This window comes from Mugil cephalus, chromosome 15 (genome assembly GCF_022458985.1).
Source record: "Mugil cephalus isolate CIBA_MC_2020 chromosome 15, CIBA_Mcephalus_1.1, whole genome shotgun sequence".
Classification (NCBI taxonomy): domain Eukaryota; kingdom Metazoa; phylum Chordata; class Actinopteri; order Mugiliformes; family Mugilidae; genus Mugil; species Mugil cephalus.
In genome coordinates, this window is record NC_061784.1 from 24829486 (window position 1) to 24846281 (window position 16796).

At 43.5% G+C, this 16796-nt stretch overlaps 2 protein-coding genes across 4 annotated transcripts; both read right to left on the reverse strand.

The window, feature by feature from the left end:
* Window positions 1-2806: 2806 nt before the first annotated feature.
* pgap2 (post-GPI attachment to proteins 2) lies at window positions 2807-7647 on the reverse strand. The gene is made up of 6 exons (XM_047607645.1): window positions 7367-7647; window positions 5901-6069; window positions 4991-5240; window positions 4166-4272; window positions 3877-3985; window positions 2807-3563 (listed from the first exon to the last, which is right to left on the reverse strand). The coding sequence occupies exons 2-6, from the start codon at window positions 6066-6068 to the stop codon at window positions 3433-3435; spliced, it is 765 nt and encodes a 254-aa protein (XP_047463601.1). The 5' UTR covers window position 6069; window positions 7367-7647; the 3' UTR covers window positions 2807-3432.
* Window positions 7648-13607: 5960 nt separating this feature from the next.
* LOC125021503 lies at window positions 13608-16493 on the reverse strand. 3 transcript variants are annotated; one of them, XM_047607609.1, is made up of 5 exons: window positions 15817-16493; window positions 15497-15702; window positions 14427-14544; window positions 14124-14313; window positions 13608-14033 (listed from the first exon to the last, which is right to left on the reverse strand). In XM_047607609.1, exons 1-5 carry the CDS (start codon window positions 16294-16296, stop codon window positions 13984-13986), a joined length of 1044 nt encoding a protein of 347 aa, XP_047463565.1. In that variant the 5' UTR covers window positions 16297-16493; the 3' UTR covers window positions 13608-13983. The 3 variants fall into 3 exon arrangements, with proteins under 3 accessions (XP_047463565.1, XP_047463564.1, XP_047463566.1); XM_047607608.1 differs by having other exon boundaries at window positions 13608-14036; window positions 15817-16488; XM_047607610.1 differs by having other exon boundaries at window positions 13608-14036; window positions 14124-14307; window positions 15817-16481.
* Between the last annotated feature and the right edge of the window lie 303 nt (window positions 16494-16796).

The window sequence follows — 16796 nt, forward strand, 5'->3', positions numbered from 1 at the left end:
TCTGGATGTAAACACAACACAAACATGAAACCACCCAGACACAAAAGACCAAGAACTTCACCAAACAGTCCAAGGTACAAAGTCAACATAAAACGCTCAAGAACTGTCTTCTCTGATTCATGTCTGTGGTTTGTAGCCGTGCTGCTAGCCCTGCTAGCGCTATGCTAGCTGAGCTAGCTCTGCGAACCATCACTTTGTCACGACAACTAAATTCCAGCTCCGATTGAAAACCTGTTTGTTTTGGTTGATGATTTGTATTCACTGTTTTCCTATTTAAATGTTTAACTCATTAAAGACGTGATTCTTGCTCTTCGTCACTCGCTGTGTTTTTTTCAATGGGACCACAGTGTCGAAATATTAGGAACATGTCAGTTGAACTGACAGGTAATTCAGACCTACAGGTGTACCTAATGAAGTGGCTAGTTTCATATATATTCCCGTTTTCCAGGTGAAGCTGTTTTGTTGTTCAGGTAAATGAGGTCAGAGGAAGTGAGTTTAATGAATGACCTGCAGACCAACAACTTCCTCAAACCATGAAAGAACTATTATGGAGCCAGGTACTAAAATAATCAAATGTGAGACACGCCTGGGGTCACATCCACACAGGCTTCAGCTGTTCACAAACAACGCCAACAATCTGATGGTGTAAAGTTACAATGTTTGAATCCACTGTCACATCTGAAGAGGTGATGAGTATCTGTCCAGTATGTAAATGTAGCTCATAAATATGTGGACGCCACGTCTCCACCACAGACGCATATAAATATAAATAAATTACTATGCTCTGCTCCACCTCCACATCTGGAAATGTTGGATCATACACTGAACTGACTTTTAAATGCTCACGGTCGCCGTGATGTCACATCCTGTTTCTATGGCGTCAAATAATGAACTAAAACCAACCAAACCAAACTGACACCTGAACATTCATCAACACTAAATGACTGAATCCTTGTATATAATTTATCTGATATATATTTTAGTGTTTTAGTTTGGCCCAAGTCCCGCCCACTGCCATGGAGGGGGTGGAGCTTATGACCTAGACTGCAGCCTCCAGCCACCAGGGGGAGCTCTACTAGCGTTGGCTTCACTGTGGAGCAGCTGCTCCGTCTTTTTTCACCGTCTATGGTTCTACTTGTGTCTTATTTCTCATCCTGGAGACACAGATCACGTCTCTAACACCCACCGGGTTTGTTAGAATTAGAAAAAGCTTTATTTGTCCGACTCTGGGGGAATTACAGACCAGTTATAATTCATCAGAGGATGGAGAGAGTTATCAGTGATGTCTTCAGAGCTTCAGGATGTCGTCTTTTCCTCCGGAGCGTCTCCTCAGAGACACGGAGACACTTCCTCTTCCTGTCCAAGTTTTCCTGGAGTTCGTCTTTAATGTTCTCACAACTTAAACTATAAAACCCGGACTTCTCTTCAGTTTTCTCCAGAAAACTCGGACTTTTAAACTGTTGGTTCTACTTCAGTGACTCACTGGACTTTTTACCAGAGGAAAACAGAAAAAGACGACTTGTTTGTCGTTAATCTCTTCAGAACATTTGATCCAAGTTTTGTTGAGTCAGACCAGAGTCGCTCTTTGACGTCCTGACTCAGAGATGTTGTCTGCAGCGCCCCCTGCTGGGAAGAACCAGCGTCTACACCAGGGCGCTCACACTCATTTTAGTTTGGGGGGAACATTCAGTCCAGTTTGATCTCAACACAACAGGACAAAAACCTACAAGTAACAACAACTACACACTGTTTCAGTTTGTTTTAGTTCAAAGAACAAAAAGAAAATTAAGAGAATGATTAGATTTAATAAAATATCCTTAAAGTAATAAATGTCTTAATAATAATCAGAGTGACCTGGGTCTAGTCCCGGGTCTAGTCCTGGAGCTAGTCCTGGAGCTAGTCCTGGGTCTGGTCCTGGGTCTGTCTGGTCCTGGGTCTAGTCCCGGGTCTGGTCCTGGGTCTGGTCCTGGATCTAGTCCCGGATCTAGTCTTGGATCTAGTCTTGGATCTGGTCCTGGATCTAGTCCTGGGTCTAGTCCTGGGTCTAGTCCTGGGTCTAGTCTTGGATCTAGTCCTGGAGCTAGTCCTGGGTCTGGTCCTGGGTCTGTCTGGTCCTGGGTCTGGTCCCGGGTCTAGTCTTGGGTCTAGTCTTGGATCTGGTCCTGGATCTAGTCTTGGGTCTAGTCTTGGATCTGGTCCTGGATCTAGTCCTGGGTCTAGTCCTGGGTCTGGTCCTGGATCTAGTACTGGGTCTGGTCCTGGGTCTAGTCTTGGGTCTAGTCCTGGGTCTGGTCCTGGGTCTGGTCCTGGTCTCAGTGTTGTGTTCACTGAATAAACCAGTGGATAAATTACATTACTTATTGACATTGAAACTTTGCAGCCACGTCCTTATTTCCTTCCTAATTTTCAGGCTGTGGCCCAGATCGGACCCTGTGATGGGCCACGTTTGGCCCCGGGGCCACATGTTTGACACCTGTGAATGAATGAAGGACAGATCTCCATCGTTCACATTCAGATTACTTCATTTAAGGCCCAGCTGAGCAGCAGAGACGGGACTGGAAGTAACAACAAAAATAGAACAATGCAAAGTAGATTCAAATGACTGCGGCAAAAAAACTACGTCTGAATGAACAGACGCTGGCGTCTCATCTCCTCTGAGTCATGTCCTCGTTGGACTCGTCCAGGATCTTTCACACGTCGCTGTCGTCTCTATCGGATCGTTTCCTTCCACCACCACCTCACATTTATGTAGTCTTAAAGCTAAGCTGAGCTAAGCTAAGCTAAGCATAAATGAAACTCACAGACCTTTAGTGAAGAATAATAATTTATTTTTTAAATATAAACTTGATATAAACATTTTCAGTTTACAGAACTTGATGCGTCTCATTTCATGTTTGTGAAACATCCAGCTACGATTAGCCACAACATTAGCCACAACATTAGCCAAACATTAGCTTAGCCACTTCATACAGGCCCTAGATGGGAGGGGCTAGATCGGAGCGCCCCCTGGTGGAAACATTTCTTATAGGTGTCAGTTTTATTGAAAAATTGCTCTTTAGCTTAATTCTAACTTTGACACTTTGTGAATTCTTCCCGGGGTTCTGACAGGACATAGCTGAAGCTCTGTCAAACAGTAGCTAGGCGGCTAGGCTAACTATAGCCACATTAGCTGAGGCTAGCTCCAGTTCAATGTCGATAAAATTAAATCAGATTAAATATCTTTAAAAAAGATGAAACACTTAGAAGATGTCATGAAGCTGGCGTCACGTTGTCCTGATGAGACATCCTCCTCCTGGATCCTTCTTCTTTAGCTCCGTGCTAACCGTGCTAACCGTGCTAGCCGTGCTAGCCGTGCTAACCGGGAGCTGGGAGGAGTTTGTTGGAATGATCCCAGGTTTATTCTCACCTGGAGCGCTGCTGGAAAAAGGCCGGTCAGTATCTCTTGTCCTCCGGCGGCGTGGCCACCGTCACCTCTTTGCTCCCGAAGTCCCAGAAGGCCGTCATGTGGAAGGCCATGTTGGAGAAGACCACCAGGTACTCGAAGAAGGCAAACAGGGTGTAGACTGGTACAGAGGCAGGATTCAAACGACTTAGCACACGTTAAAAAAATCACTAACATTATTAAAAACAACCCGTCACATTTCCACCCTATAAAACCATCTCTGAGCTCCAAACACGCACACGCTTCATTTTCATTCCTATCGACCCACTTTACTCCGTCCGTCCCATTTCAAACCCCCTCCACCATGAATGAATTCATCCAGGAAAAACACTGAAGCAGGAAGGAGACTGGACTGTACCAAACTCTCTCATATAGAACATAAAAAATATATAGAGCACAGAAAATCTAGAATAAATCCAGGTTTTGCCACTTACCGCCGTCCTCACAGTAGTTGTTGTGGCGTCTGAAGAAGTAGGCGGCGGCCAGACAACAGCTGACGTTAAACAGGACGAGACGCCGCTTCCAGACGTACGACGTCGTTTCCTGAGACAGAATTAAGAGGATGGATCAGTAACACGTCTGTTAACGGGGCCGTGTATTATCTGCAGTACCACCACCACACCACTAGATGGAGACACAGACTTCTTCAATTTAATTCAACTTCATTTACGTAGCGACAGCAACAATACGGAGGGGAAGCTGTTTCTTCGTCCGCTGGTTTACCTCCGGGTTCATGTCCTGTCTCTTGATGACGTACCACAGCCGCCAGGTGATCAGCATGTGCAGCAGTGAAAAGACTATGAACGTGACGAAGCCGTATTTGTGGACGCCTGCGGAGACAAAGAAGACGGGACACGATGCGTCTCTTATTTCCCTCAGAGATGATTTTAACATCGTTACCATTAACGAGGAGTCTCTTCAAAACGCCCGGAAAATAACACGACAATATTTATTCATACATCTTTATATGAGTCATTTAATAAATTCATCCTGATCATAAAAACCTAAACTTTGACTCAGATTAATGAAAATATATTTTTTCTTTCATAACATTTGAAACGTCCTCATAACCTCTGACATGTACAGAGTTAAAAGTCTGAAAATCATCAAAGTTTGGTTTTTATGATCAGGACTGAACTGGATTAAAACGCAGAACTAAATATTACCATGTGTCAGTGAAGGGGACGGTCTGGTCTCTTAATGTGAACTAGTATAAAATGGATTATTATGGGATGTGAGTTTGAAATATAAAAATAAACTAAAAAATTAACACCTTTGTCTAATATGAAAGAAAAACCTCAACTACAGATAAGTTATGAGAAAACGACACTATCAGGGTTAAATTAACCCTTTAATCGTGTTTTCTTTTGTTTGCTGCTGTTAGCTTAGCTTAGCTTAGCATAAAGGCAGCTAATGTGGTTCCACTCAGCTGAAACAGAACGTGTGACCTGACAGGGACTCGTTTGATCTGGAGTAACTTCGGAGGTCGTCTGAGACCTGGACTGAGACGTCCAGGCTACAGGTGTTAGCTCGACGCGTCCTACTCACTGTAGGTCTCGGTGGACGACACGTATGTGAGCAGCATCAGGCCCGTGTTCTCCGCCAGGCTGCAGCCCAGCGCCAGGACGCTCAGCAGCCGCTCCGGCAGCCGGTTAGCGAAGCGGCCGCGGTAGAAGCTGAAGTAGGCGGCGGCCACCAGGTAACGCGGCGCCGAGTGGAGCCCGATGCATCCTCTCCAGATGTAGCGCTCTGGGACTCGGCTGATGGCGCTGCTGATGGACGGGAGGTAGTTAGAGACCTGGAGGAGGACACAGGGTCAGAAACTCTTAAACCACCTGGACCCAGGTCTCTGAGGAACCTGGTCTCTGAGGACCCAGGTCTCTGTGGACCCTGGTCTCTGAGGAGGACCCAGGTCTCTGTGGAGGACCCTGGTTTCTATGTGTACGTCAGTAACACTGTGTCTGATTAATCAGTGATGAACTAAAATATCGTCTAGATCAGAGACTAGAAACCACCGTGACAGTAATGACATCATTCTGAACTCATCCAAGACCTGGACCAGACCTGGACCCAGACCTGGACCCAGACCTGGACCCAGACCCAGACCTGGACCAGACCTGGACCCAGACCTGGACTCAGACCTGGACCCAGACCTGGACCCAGACCTGGACCCAGACCTGGACCCAGAGTTCCATCTGGCCATGTTTTTTCTCCTTGACATCCAGAAGAAGATGGATGTTTCCTCCTTGTTGTTTACACCTGTAATGCTAAGCTAACTCACTACTAGACGGCTGCATTGTTTATTACCTGTAGTACCACCATTAGACCAGTAGGTGGAGACAAAGGATCACATATGAATGTGGAGCTTATTTGATGTAGAACATGTGGATAAACTCAACGGTGCTGTTACAGTTTAACTATTAAAATGATGAAACAAACAGAGTCGTCTTGTTCTTACTTGACAGTGAGTGTATGTGGAGTCCTCAAAGTGGTAGATGAGGGATATGAAGAGGCAGGCGATGAGGCCGGTCAGGGGCAGCAGAACCGTCCCCACGGCAAAACTGGTGAAGGGCAACCGGATGAGGGTCCGGTCCCGGTCCAGGCTGCTGTAGGGCCCCTGGAGCATCCTGCAACACAGGAACACAGACTAGATCAGATATTTTATTTATCCTGAAAGAAAGAGGACGACTAAACCATCTACCTGAATATGAGCCAGTTAAAGAGACAAAAAATGTGTAAGAAGTTTGAACCAAACTTTAACAGATTTAACACAACTCCTGGAAGTAGACAGAGAACACAATCAAACCCATGAGACAGAAAAATGAGACTAAACTGGTCCAGTGAGTGATTCCTTCGGACTAAATGTTCCTGTAGCAGCTGATCAGGGTCTAATCTGATCCCAGAACAGAACCAGCTGAGTTGTGAGATGTTGGTGGTTTCCTCTCATCAGCTGATGCTCCAACATTTCTACTGGATGAAGGTCAGGACTTTGACTTGTTCCTAAACATTCATCTGGTTCTTCTGGAGAACCACTGGTGTTCTTGGGCTCCTTGTCTTCCTCCATGACCCAGTTTCTCTTCACATTCAGCTCATGGACTCATGTCCTGACATTTTCTTTCAGAGTTCACTGGTAGAATTCACAGTTCATTGGTCCATCAATGATGAGCAGATGCAGCAGAACAGGCCCAAACCAGGACATTAGCGCCCCCATGTGTCATGGAGGGATGAGGTTCTGATGCTGGAATGCAGTGTTGGTTCATCTCCAAACATTTAAACCAAACTATTCTACTCTGGTCTCATCTGTCCACTAAACATTGTCCCACATGTTCTTTGTGGACAGAGAGCAGTGTCTTTGGATGTTGAGTGGATTCATCAACATGGACATCAGCCAATGTGAGAGAGGCCTTTAGCTGCTTAGAAGTTCCCCTGGGTTCCTCTGGTTCCTCTCCCACTATGATGGAGTGATGTTTGTTGGTGGACCACTCCTGTGGAGGGGAACAGTCGTCTTCAATCTGTCTGACTCTCTGTGGATTATTTGTGGCTTCCAGACTCTTTACAGATGGTTGTGGAACCTTTTCCAGCCTGATGAGCAACAACAACTCTTTTTCTGAGCTCCTCACAAAGCTCCTTTGATCTGTTGTCATCACACACTTCAACACAAACATGAGACAAATCCCTGATTCATAGAAACTGAACCAGGACCTGAGTCTGGACTCGTGGACTCTGGTTTAATGTAGAGGATCCTCTCTGATCTGAATAGTCTCATTCTAGTCTCACATGTTGGTTGTTTTGTCTTCGTCTACTTCCTTACATACAGAACATTTAGTATTTGTACATGTAAACACATTTCTGACCAGGAATCGTTACTTTTATTTCATTTCCCTCTTTCTTTGGTTAAAATGTGAATCATTATGTCCCTGTTACCTTCAGCAGCTCCTCCTCTCAGCCATGTAGCCTCCCGTTAGCATCAGCAGCTAATTAATAACTAATCCTGTTACTAATCGGGCTAACGCGAGTAAAAGGTTCGTCGGTGGATTCTGACTCTGACAGAAACAGGAACCGTTCCTGGTTCTGTTCTCACTGCTCTAACGCCGCTACGCTCACTTTCATGGCCCGGTTTAACTTTTTATTTCTGTCTTTCATAGAGTTTGTTGAATCTTTGCCACATTTCAGGTAGCAGCGACGACCGGAAATGACGTACACAATAATTTCCGCTTCCGCAAGGCCGTCAAAATAAAGCCTAGAGCGTTCGTAGAGAAAAAGAACAGGAACAAACAGTCGTCCCCTAAAATATCCAGCCGTTCATGGAAGTTACTGGAAATTAACTGGACCTGGACCAGTTTCTGGACAAGCAAGTTTCTGATGGTTTTACCCGCAGAGATTATATTCAAACCTCAAACTTCCTCCACTGACTTAGAACTGAAGAAGATCTTCAGATGAGACGTCTTCTCTAAACTCTGCCTTTTTTTTTTTTAATGCTTTTTGGATATAAACCATGACCTGGAGGAATACGAACCTTCACAGACAAAGCTTTTTCCAGTTATTCTTCTACTACATAGACTGTATATAAATATGGACGCCACATCGGACACAGGCTGGACCATTTTGTGAGTTTGGAGCCACTACAACTATACAATATATTTATAAAAATAGTTTTTACAACTCTCATGGCCTCATGGCACCTCTCTCTCTCTCTCTCTCTTTTTTTTTTTTTTTTTTACTTTATTCCCATTGACTAACATTGCGGCGGTGGAGCTTATGACCTTGTGACCTGTATTGTAGAAACAATAATGAAAACCACACACATGGAAGATAATAACATCATATCAGTCAGTGTCACATATACGACACTTTATTTAATCTCTTCAATGTTTCTTTATCACATGATTTCATATAAACGTGCTCTGCTGCCCACGGGTTTGGAAAAGAAGTGAACAATGTTGTTGGATTAGACGTGTAACACAGAATCAGGTGATTATGATTCAGGGTTCATAGATAATCAGACAGAAACAGAAACAGAGCCTGGTGAATCAGCATCAGTGGTGAAGAAATGAACACAGAATGAACACAGGTAGCTTAAGTTTCGTTTCCTGTGTTTAGAAAGCTTTAGTCAGTGGGTGTGGGTGAGTGAGTGTGTTAGACTCACACACAGTGAGCATATTCTTTGGTATGAGGCGTCATGCAGACAGGAATAAACAGGAGAAGATATCGTAGACATTTTTGGGATGGTGTGCACTTGAACCTGGATGATTTAAAGCAGGAAGCTTGGGAAGCAGGTTTGAACAACAAATACCTCTACAAAGAAAACATCCCAGAATACCCCAAACCAGAGTTTCATCTGTTTCGTGTGAAACACGACACATATGAGAGGGCTGAAGTCCCAACACCCTATGAAGAGGTTAAAAACCTACTCTTGACCCAGATGTTTTACTACAGACAATTTCCAATTTTCCTTTTATTTCTCAAGTTTCTCAACGGTTCTGCTTAAAGTTACCAATGATCTCCTCTTGGCTTCAGACAATGGGCTTTGTCGGAGCCAAATATCTTGTCATTTTAAGGGGTTATATGTCATTTACCTTTTGTGCCACTGGGTGTCTCTGTAGTTTCGGGCATAGGGGAGAAAGGCCTATAGGTGGCAGCGCGTCACCTGTGTCAGGTGTTGAACACGGAAGGGTACGTTTTTTCGACCGTTGTGGTGGGAGCTGTATGTGCGCGTTGTTTATCCACATCGTTCTTTTTGATTAATAAAGTTGTTTATGTATAACTGAAGAGGAAAGTCTGAGGAGCCTGTGAATGCAACACGCACAGTGTAACAAGCATCTGTACCAAGTGTGTCAACTGTCCATAGCAACACAACACAACATCTCAGGGGCAAGTACTACACAGGCTCCTACAGACTTGTCTCTATACATGTCCATGTACATGTCTCTATACGTGTCTCTATACGTGTCTCTGTATGTGTCTGTATGTGTCTCTATACTTGTCTCTATACTTGTCCTGCTAGATCTCAGTGCTGCATTTGACACTATTGATCACGGTATTCTACTACAGAGACTTGAAAGTGTGATCAAGATTACAGGAACTGCACTAGACTGGTTTGAATCATATCTGTCAGACAGATTCCAGTTTGTCCATGTAAACAACAATTCTTCTATATATACCAAAGTAAGCTATGGAGTTCCTCAGGGTTCTGTGCTAGGACCAATATTATTCACATTATACATGCTTCCCTTAGGCAATATTATTAGAAAGCACGGCATAAACATCCATTGCTTCCATTTATTATACAAGTGCATTGTACTGTGAACAGTATAACGTGATCAAAATAACAAGTAACTGTTCAATCGAGAATTTCTTCTCGTTGTGAGTAGTTTTAGTTCTGAATGAGTAACATCCCTTTATAGTCCATGTTGTAAACATTGGACTAACTTGCCTTCATGAAAAGAAATCTGTTGGATATTGTGTTAAAAACCTGCTACATAAACAAGACATTGTGCTTGGAAAACTCTGGATTCTGTCCCTGATGGAAAGTGATCACTACACGAGATCTCACCACTCCTGTTACAATAAGAACTATTATTTAGTTCCATCATCCATGCGGCCGCATTATGATGTGACTCTGCCTGAGTTAGCGGCCTGGGTTATTTTTCAGTATAGTTCAGAACCCGCTGGGTGGAAACTGGATCATGTCTGTGACGGCCTCCTGTCTGGAGTCCCTGAGGACGCCACGGTTTCGTTTGGTTGGCTTCAGCCTGATTCTTGATTATTTTACACAAGGACACTCACCCATCAACAGACACACTGATAAATACCGACATCTTCACCCCATCTACGTTGTACAGTTTCATTGTTTATCCTTGGTTGTTTTAAATCAGTTTCTTTAGGGTTATGTTACTGCGTATTTTCACTTTCTGTTGCGGGACATGAGCCGGGTTGTGACACGTCTGTCCTCGTTCTTTAACGTTCTTTAACGTTCTTTAACAGGGTGTTAGTGGTAGAGCGGACACTGTTTGACCGCAGACAGAGGAAAGGTGTGTGTGACTGAGCAGATGCTGACTCCTTCAGATGTGAAAGTGTAACAGACAGGAACAGCATATGAGATATTTGGGTATTTTTTTAATTGTATTTTATTATAATTTATTTCACCAAAATCATCACATGATGTGTTTAAGTTTTTTTTTTTTTTTTTTACTGTAAATATGGATTTCTGTTAAAATCTCAAGTTTTTGCAGATTTATTTTTATATTTCTTTTATCTTTACAAATCCGAGTTTTATTTTGAAAGTCAGTGGGTGTGACGAGGGTTGTTCCGCTTCTCCACAGTCTTCCATCACTGGGAGAGGGATGTTGTTCTGCTCTGGGTTCAAAAAAATATCTCTTGAGTTTAAATGCAAAATTAACGGAAGAATGTTGACGTGCAAATGTTCCAAGATGTGTCTATGGAGGTGTTGGTGGGGTGGCGTGTTTTCAGAGTAATTCTGAGCGAGACATGGAGAGTTTGTTTAGCTGCGGCCCTCCCCCTGTATATATGTGCGTGAGTGAGCGAATACGTGTGTGTGGGGGTCCTCCATGTCCTAGCCTTCATGCTCAATGTATATTATTTTTTGTGTGTGTTAGGAGTTATGTGGAGAGGAAATGACCATTGCACTCACATTGTGTCTCGTGTCACTGTCATGCAGGTATGAATAAAGTCGAATAAAGTCGAATGTAATTGACGCAGAGTACTACACACAAACAGCGTAGTCGGGACCCTGCAGACCCGTTCCGGCTACAAAAGCAGTGCAGAGACTGCTGGTGTGGCGAGTTGTAAGCAGGCTCTATACCAAGAGATGGTATCGTATTGTTGACAACGTTATAGGGGAATGTCACCCCCAGGAAAATATGGATGTAACCCCTGCAAGTGATACAAGAACAAGGCTCACAGGTTCACTAACACACTGACAGAGACAGGAATCCAAAATAACAATACAAAAATTTACAACAAGATATCTTAAAAAAATTCTCAGTAATAAAATGACCAAGAAACTATGAACAGAATATTGTGCAAGGGCCTGAGGAGCAAAGTATGGGTGGGAAGCTGTGGAGGAAGGAGCAAAAGGAACGGGGAGGGGTCCAAAGGAACAAACACCACATGTGAAGTTAAATGAAGTCAAACAAAACCAAAACACAGCAACAGGGGCTGAATGAGGGGGCACCACCACCAGGTGGTCCACCTCCCACTGCCAACAGAGAAGACACAGTTAACTGTGTGAGTTAACCATATAGGTGCCACAAACCAAGGAAAATGGCCAATAGTGACTGCACAACACACACACACACACACACACACACACACACACACACACACACACACACACACACACGCACACACAAACACACACACACACACACACACACACAACTGACCAAAAACAGTCAGCAAAACCCACAATGATTACCCAAATAAAGTTAAGATCAATTTATTTAAATCAATAAAGCAAAAGAAAATCGAATATATCTGTGTACAAATGTGTATGTTAAAAATAAAAAAGGATAAAAGAAAAGAAACATACTGAGGGACTTAAACGCTCACGTGGACAATGACAGCGTGACCAGGTGTTCAGTTATTGGACTTCTGTGAAAGGCACAGTTTGTGCATAATTAACACCATGTGTGAACACAAGCTTGTTCTCTTGGCACCATGACGGCCTGGGTTGAAGGTTGGAGGATTGAGCCCAGGTAAACCTGTGGATCAACTAATAGTTTGCTCTGCTGCGCCATTCTTCCATGTGTTTCTGCTGCTTTCTCCACTGATCGACTCTGTGTTGTACGGAGAGTTTCACTCAGACGGTAAGTGCAAGTCAACTTACGGGAAGAATAATATTAAATGAAATGCGGTGTATAAAATGCTACAGCTAATGTGTGGGACTGTAAGGCTAGCTAACAATCTAACATCAACAAGCTGAAAAACGGTTTCCTACATCATCCATTGCAATTTACCAAGTCTAATGTAGGCTTGAAGTGGTGTAGAACAAAGCTTCATCTTTGTAACTCTGTCAAACTAGTTTTGGCTGGAGCTAGCATTAACGAGCTAATATGAAGTTCCCGGTCTTTCACCGGTGAACAAGATCAGAGATGCAAGCGGCTGAAATGAGTTTCCTCGGCAGCGAGGTCGGGCTCAGCCTTAGAGGGAAAGGAGCTCAGAGTAGAACCTCTGCTCCTCCACGTCGAGAGGAGTCAGCTGATGATTGTGGTTCAGGAATCTGGTGAGGACGCCTCCCAGACACGTCCCCTTAGAGGTGTTCCAGGCATGTCCCACCAGAAGGACGCCTCGCCCCAGGACACCACGGAGGGATTATATGTCCCGTCTGGTCTGGGAGCGTCTGGGGCTCCTCCAGGGGAGGTGGTGGAAGTGTCCAGGGAGAGGACGTCTAGACCTCCCTGCTGAGGCTGCCGTCCCCACGACCCGGACCCGGACCCAGACCTGGACCCAGACCCGAATGAGTGGTAGATGACGACTATTATTAACATTATGTCAAGTTATTGTGTTAAGCAAAATGATAACGTGGCTCAAAACAATGTCCTATGCACTAATCTAATCTTGTAATCTGATCTACTCGTCGTGATCGGCTCTGGAGTGACTTAGTGCTACCGATTCTTTTAATTAAGTTCATGTTGCACCATTATATACTAGAAAATAATAATCATTTTCATCAATTTTATTAATCAGAGTTTAATCACCACAGAATATATTGGCAAAGAGCAAACACTTTCACAGTCATTGTGTCACTGGAGCCAACGCTTCCACCAGAAACATATCAATAATAATAATATCAATTGTAATGTAATGTAAATATTCATAATATCTCCAACATATCTGCATAATATCTCTGGAGCGAATAGATAGATAGATACGTCATTTATTACAATTAAACCAGAGTCAGCCTGATCATTTAGATATAATGTTCTGTATAATGTACTGATTCTTATTTTACTTGGTTTAAAGAAGTAGAACATATTTAAATCTCCAGGTTAAATCTGTAGGACGTGGTATCTATGGGTCAGTGTCTGTTGTGTCAAATTATATCGAATAGGAGACCCTTGTAAACAAATTGTCCCTGGCATATGTTCATTTCAGCCTGGTGGTGTCTTCTCTTTGGAGTCTCAAAAAATCCTCACTCTTTAGCTCAATTTCTTTAAGTTTATTGCAAACTGAATTTCACCAAGTGTAATAAGTGCAACTATCTTCTACATACACCTGTGCTCTTATGAGAAATACAGTAGATATACTTTTTTTTAAATTCAGTGCTCTCCCTTTGTGTTCTAGTAGTACATACCTGGTGAAGGCCCATCACATCAAACATCATATTGTAATCAAACTATGACACTATGATCAGGCTCATCATTGTAATTCAATTATATCATTATAATCAAACATGATCAAACTAAAGGTATTATTATCAGATATATCAGGATAATCAATCAAACATGACGTCATAGTCATTCAGCATGCATCTTTTTAATTTATCTTCTTTTTAGCACATCACAGGCTTTAAGATTATACTACATGTACTCCATGTCCTCCTCCAACTTGACCGGTCCTCCTCCAGCAGCTTCTGGGTGGAGAAAGATGAACAGAGCTGAAGATGCTGGTTCAGATCATTGAGTTGGTGAAGTTTATGATGTGTTTTCAGCTTTATTACCTGTGAAGCTCTGCTCCAGTGAAATCTCTTCCTTCAGTTTCATGTCACCGTTTGACCACAACTTATTCACCTGGACTTCAGCATCAGCGGGAGTAACAAATTCCCAATAGGGACTAGTTGTTACTTCATCTTTTTCACAGAAGCTGAGGTTCTCTCTCAGACGATCAGCACCAAACTTCAGCACCTGAACCAGTGAAACAAGAAGAAGATGATAATTTCCTGTTGTGTTCTTTCCTCAGTTTCCATGAACAGACTCCAGTATGTGAAGCTGATTCTTCAGATAGAAGCTGAAACAGAAGGTACCTCTTTATCCACATACAGGGCGATGGCAACGATATCCCAGACATAGAATTGAATCTCCCGACCAAACAGCTCCTGAGCTTTCATCTCTTTTTCATCAGGTTTCTGGACCAACTCGTAGCTGACAGGAAGAGGAACAAACACACGACTCAACTACTTCATTAAAGGTGAGAATCATGTTCAAGTCTCAACAATTCACTTTCTGCTGTTTGATGATCTGACTGATGAATAAGAAGGAACTCAGAGACAAACAGAGACACAACACTGCCACCATCAGGTGGAGCTGTGAACTACAACACTTTGTGTTTTCCAGCAGAACGTCATTAAAAGCTTCAGTTGCAGCGACATGGGTTTTAATTTCCTCGCGTGTCTGTAGCTTTTGATATTTGACCTAAACGACAGAATGAAAGAAAAATAGTTTGGAGACAAAGGCTTCATCCAAATACAGCTAGAGCAGGAACAATGTGGATTACCAGTGTTTGAGAGTGAGCCTCAGCAAACATTTGCTGGCTGAGGTGGTAGATCATGGACTATTATTCTGGATAGAAAATCATGGCACTTGGAGAAAGAGATCTGACTTTTCTTCTTTAATCTTTGCCAGGCTTTAGTATTTTACAAAGTGTGTGTGTGGTTTGAAAATAACCAATAAACTGCATCACAAACGCAATGCTCAGCATATTATTCAACATGCATTGCATTTCCTCAAGAACATAGACAGAAGTGGGAACAAGTCCATGCAGCTGTTCACAGTCTGTTCACTAGCTGGTGTGTTGCTTGAGGCTGGGTGTGTCCCGACTCGTTCGGACAGTGTTCACACTTTCACCAGTAGATGGTGCTGTTAGACCTGTTGCTAATCTCCGCGCTCAACTGTCACCTTTTACCACTCAGTGGCTCAGTAGCCTAACCCTGGAGGCCTAACCCTGGAGACATCAGCTTGTGATGTCATGTACATACCCTACATAGATATATATATCTATGAATACCCTAAAGGTATATACATGAAAATCCTCCACATATACATGAAAATCCCCCTCATACATGGCGTAGTTGTTTCTGGTGGTTGTAGTTCTTACCTGTGAGTCTCACACATGGCCTCCGGCCTCCAGACGAAGCGACCGTCTCTGTAAACGCACACAGCGTTTGGGTGGTCGCTCAGCAAAGGAAACCTAGAGAACTGCTCCTCGTTGGCTGGACTGTGGACCAGTACAGTATATTGGAATTCCTGTTTGTACAGGACGGTCTCATAGACCCTCATGACCGGCTGCTGACCAGAACAAAACTGGAGACAAGAGATAAAGAATCATGGGTCAGAGCTAAATAATTATGTTTTCACTGAGCTGAATCCAAAGCTGCAGACAGACTGGCAGTGAGTCTAGAGTCCTGGGGTCAGTACCTGCTGGCTGTAGTTCCACAGGACCTCCTCCAGGGGGAAGGTGAAGCGGTACGAGCCCAGCCGGGACGTCTCCTTAAAGGCCGGGGAGGTGGCGAACTTCCACAGGAGGCTCTGCTGGGTGTCAGCCTGCTCCTTGGTCCAGTCTGGGAAGGTTTTCTCCAGGAGTCTGGTCTCAACTGACCTCACCTCTTCTGGCCCCACATACAGATACCACCAGACCAGACCACGTCCAGGGTCCCGTTGGCAGGGATCCTTGAAGCCTTCATCCTTCCTGATGCCACTTAAACCTTCTTTATTTGTGTCATGTTTCAGACGAATCACATGGAGCTCTGGTTTAGGGTATTCTGGGATGTTTTCCTTGTAGAGGTATTGACTGTTCAGACCTGCTTCCCGAGCTTTCTGTTTTAAATCATCCAGCTTCAAGTGCACACCATCCCAAAAATGTTCAGTATGTCCTCTCCTGTTTTGTCGGACCTGCATGGTGTCTGATACCAAAGACGAATGAAAAGTTACTACTTCTAAGAATAAGTGCTCACTGTGTGTTGGTGTAGAGAGGAGTGAACACAGTTAGAATGGATCTGGTTTAGACCACACCCACTGACTAAAGCTTTCTAAACACAGGAAACGAAACTTAAGCTACCTGTGTTCATTCTGAGTTTCATTTCTTCACCACTGATGCTGACTCACCAGGCTCTGTTTCTGTTTCTGTCTGATTATCTATAAACCCTGAATCATAATCACCTGATTCTGTGTTACACGTCTAATCCAACAACATTGTTCACTTCTTTTCCAAACCCGTGGGCAGTAGAGCACGTTTATATGAAATCATGAGATAAAGAAACATTGAAGAGATTAAATAAAGTGACACTGACCCCGTCACAGTCTGTTGATGGTATCATCAGCTTTATTAAAACTCAATCTATGTTTTTATGTGAGGAAATACTGGATAGTTTTGTCTTGGTTGATGCTAAGGTGCTGGA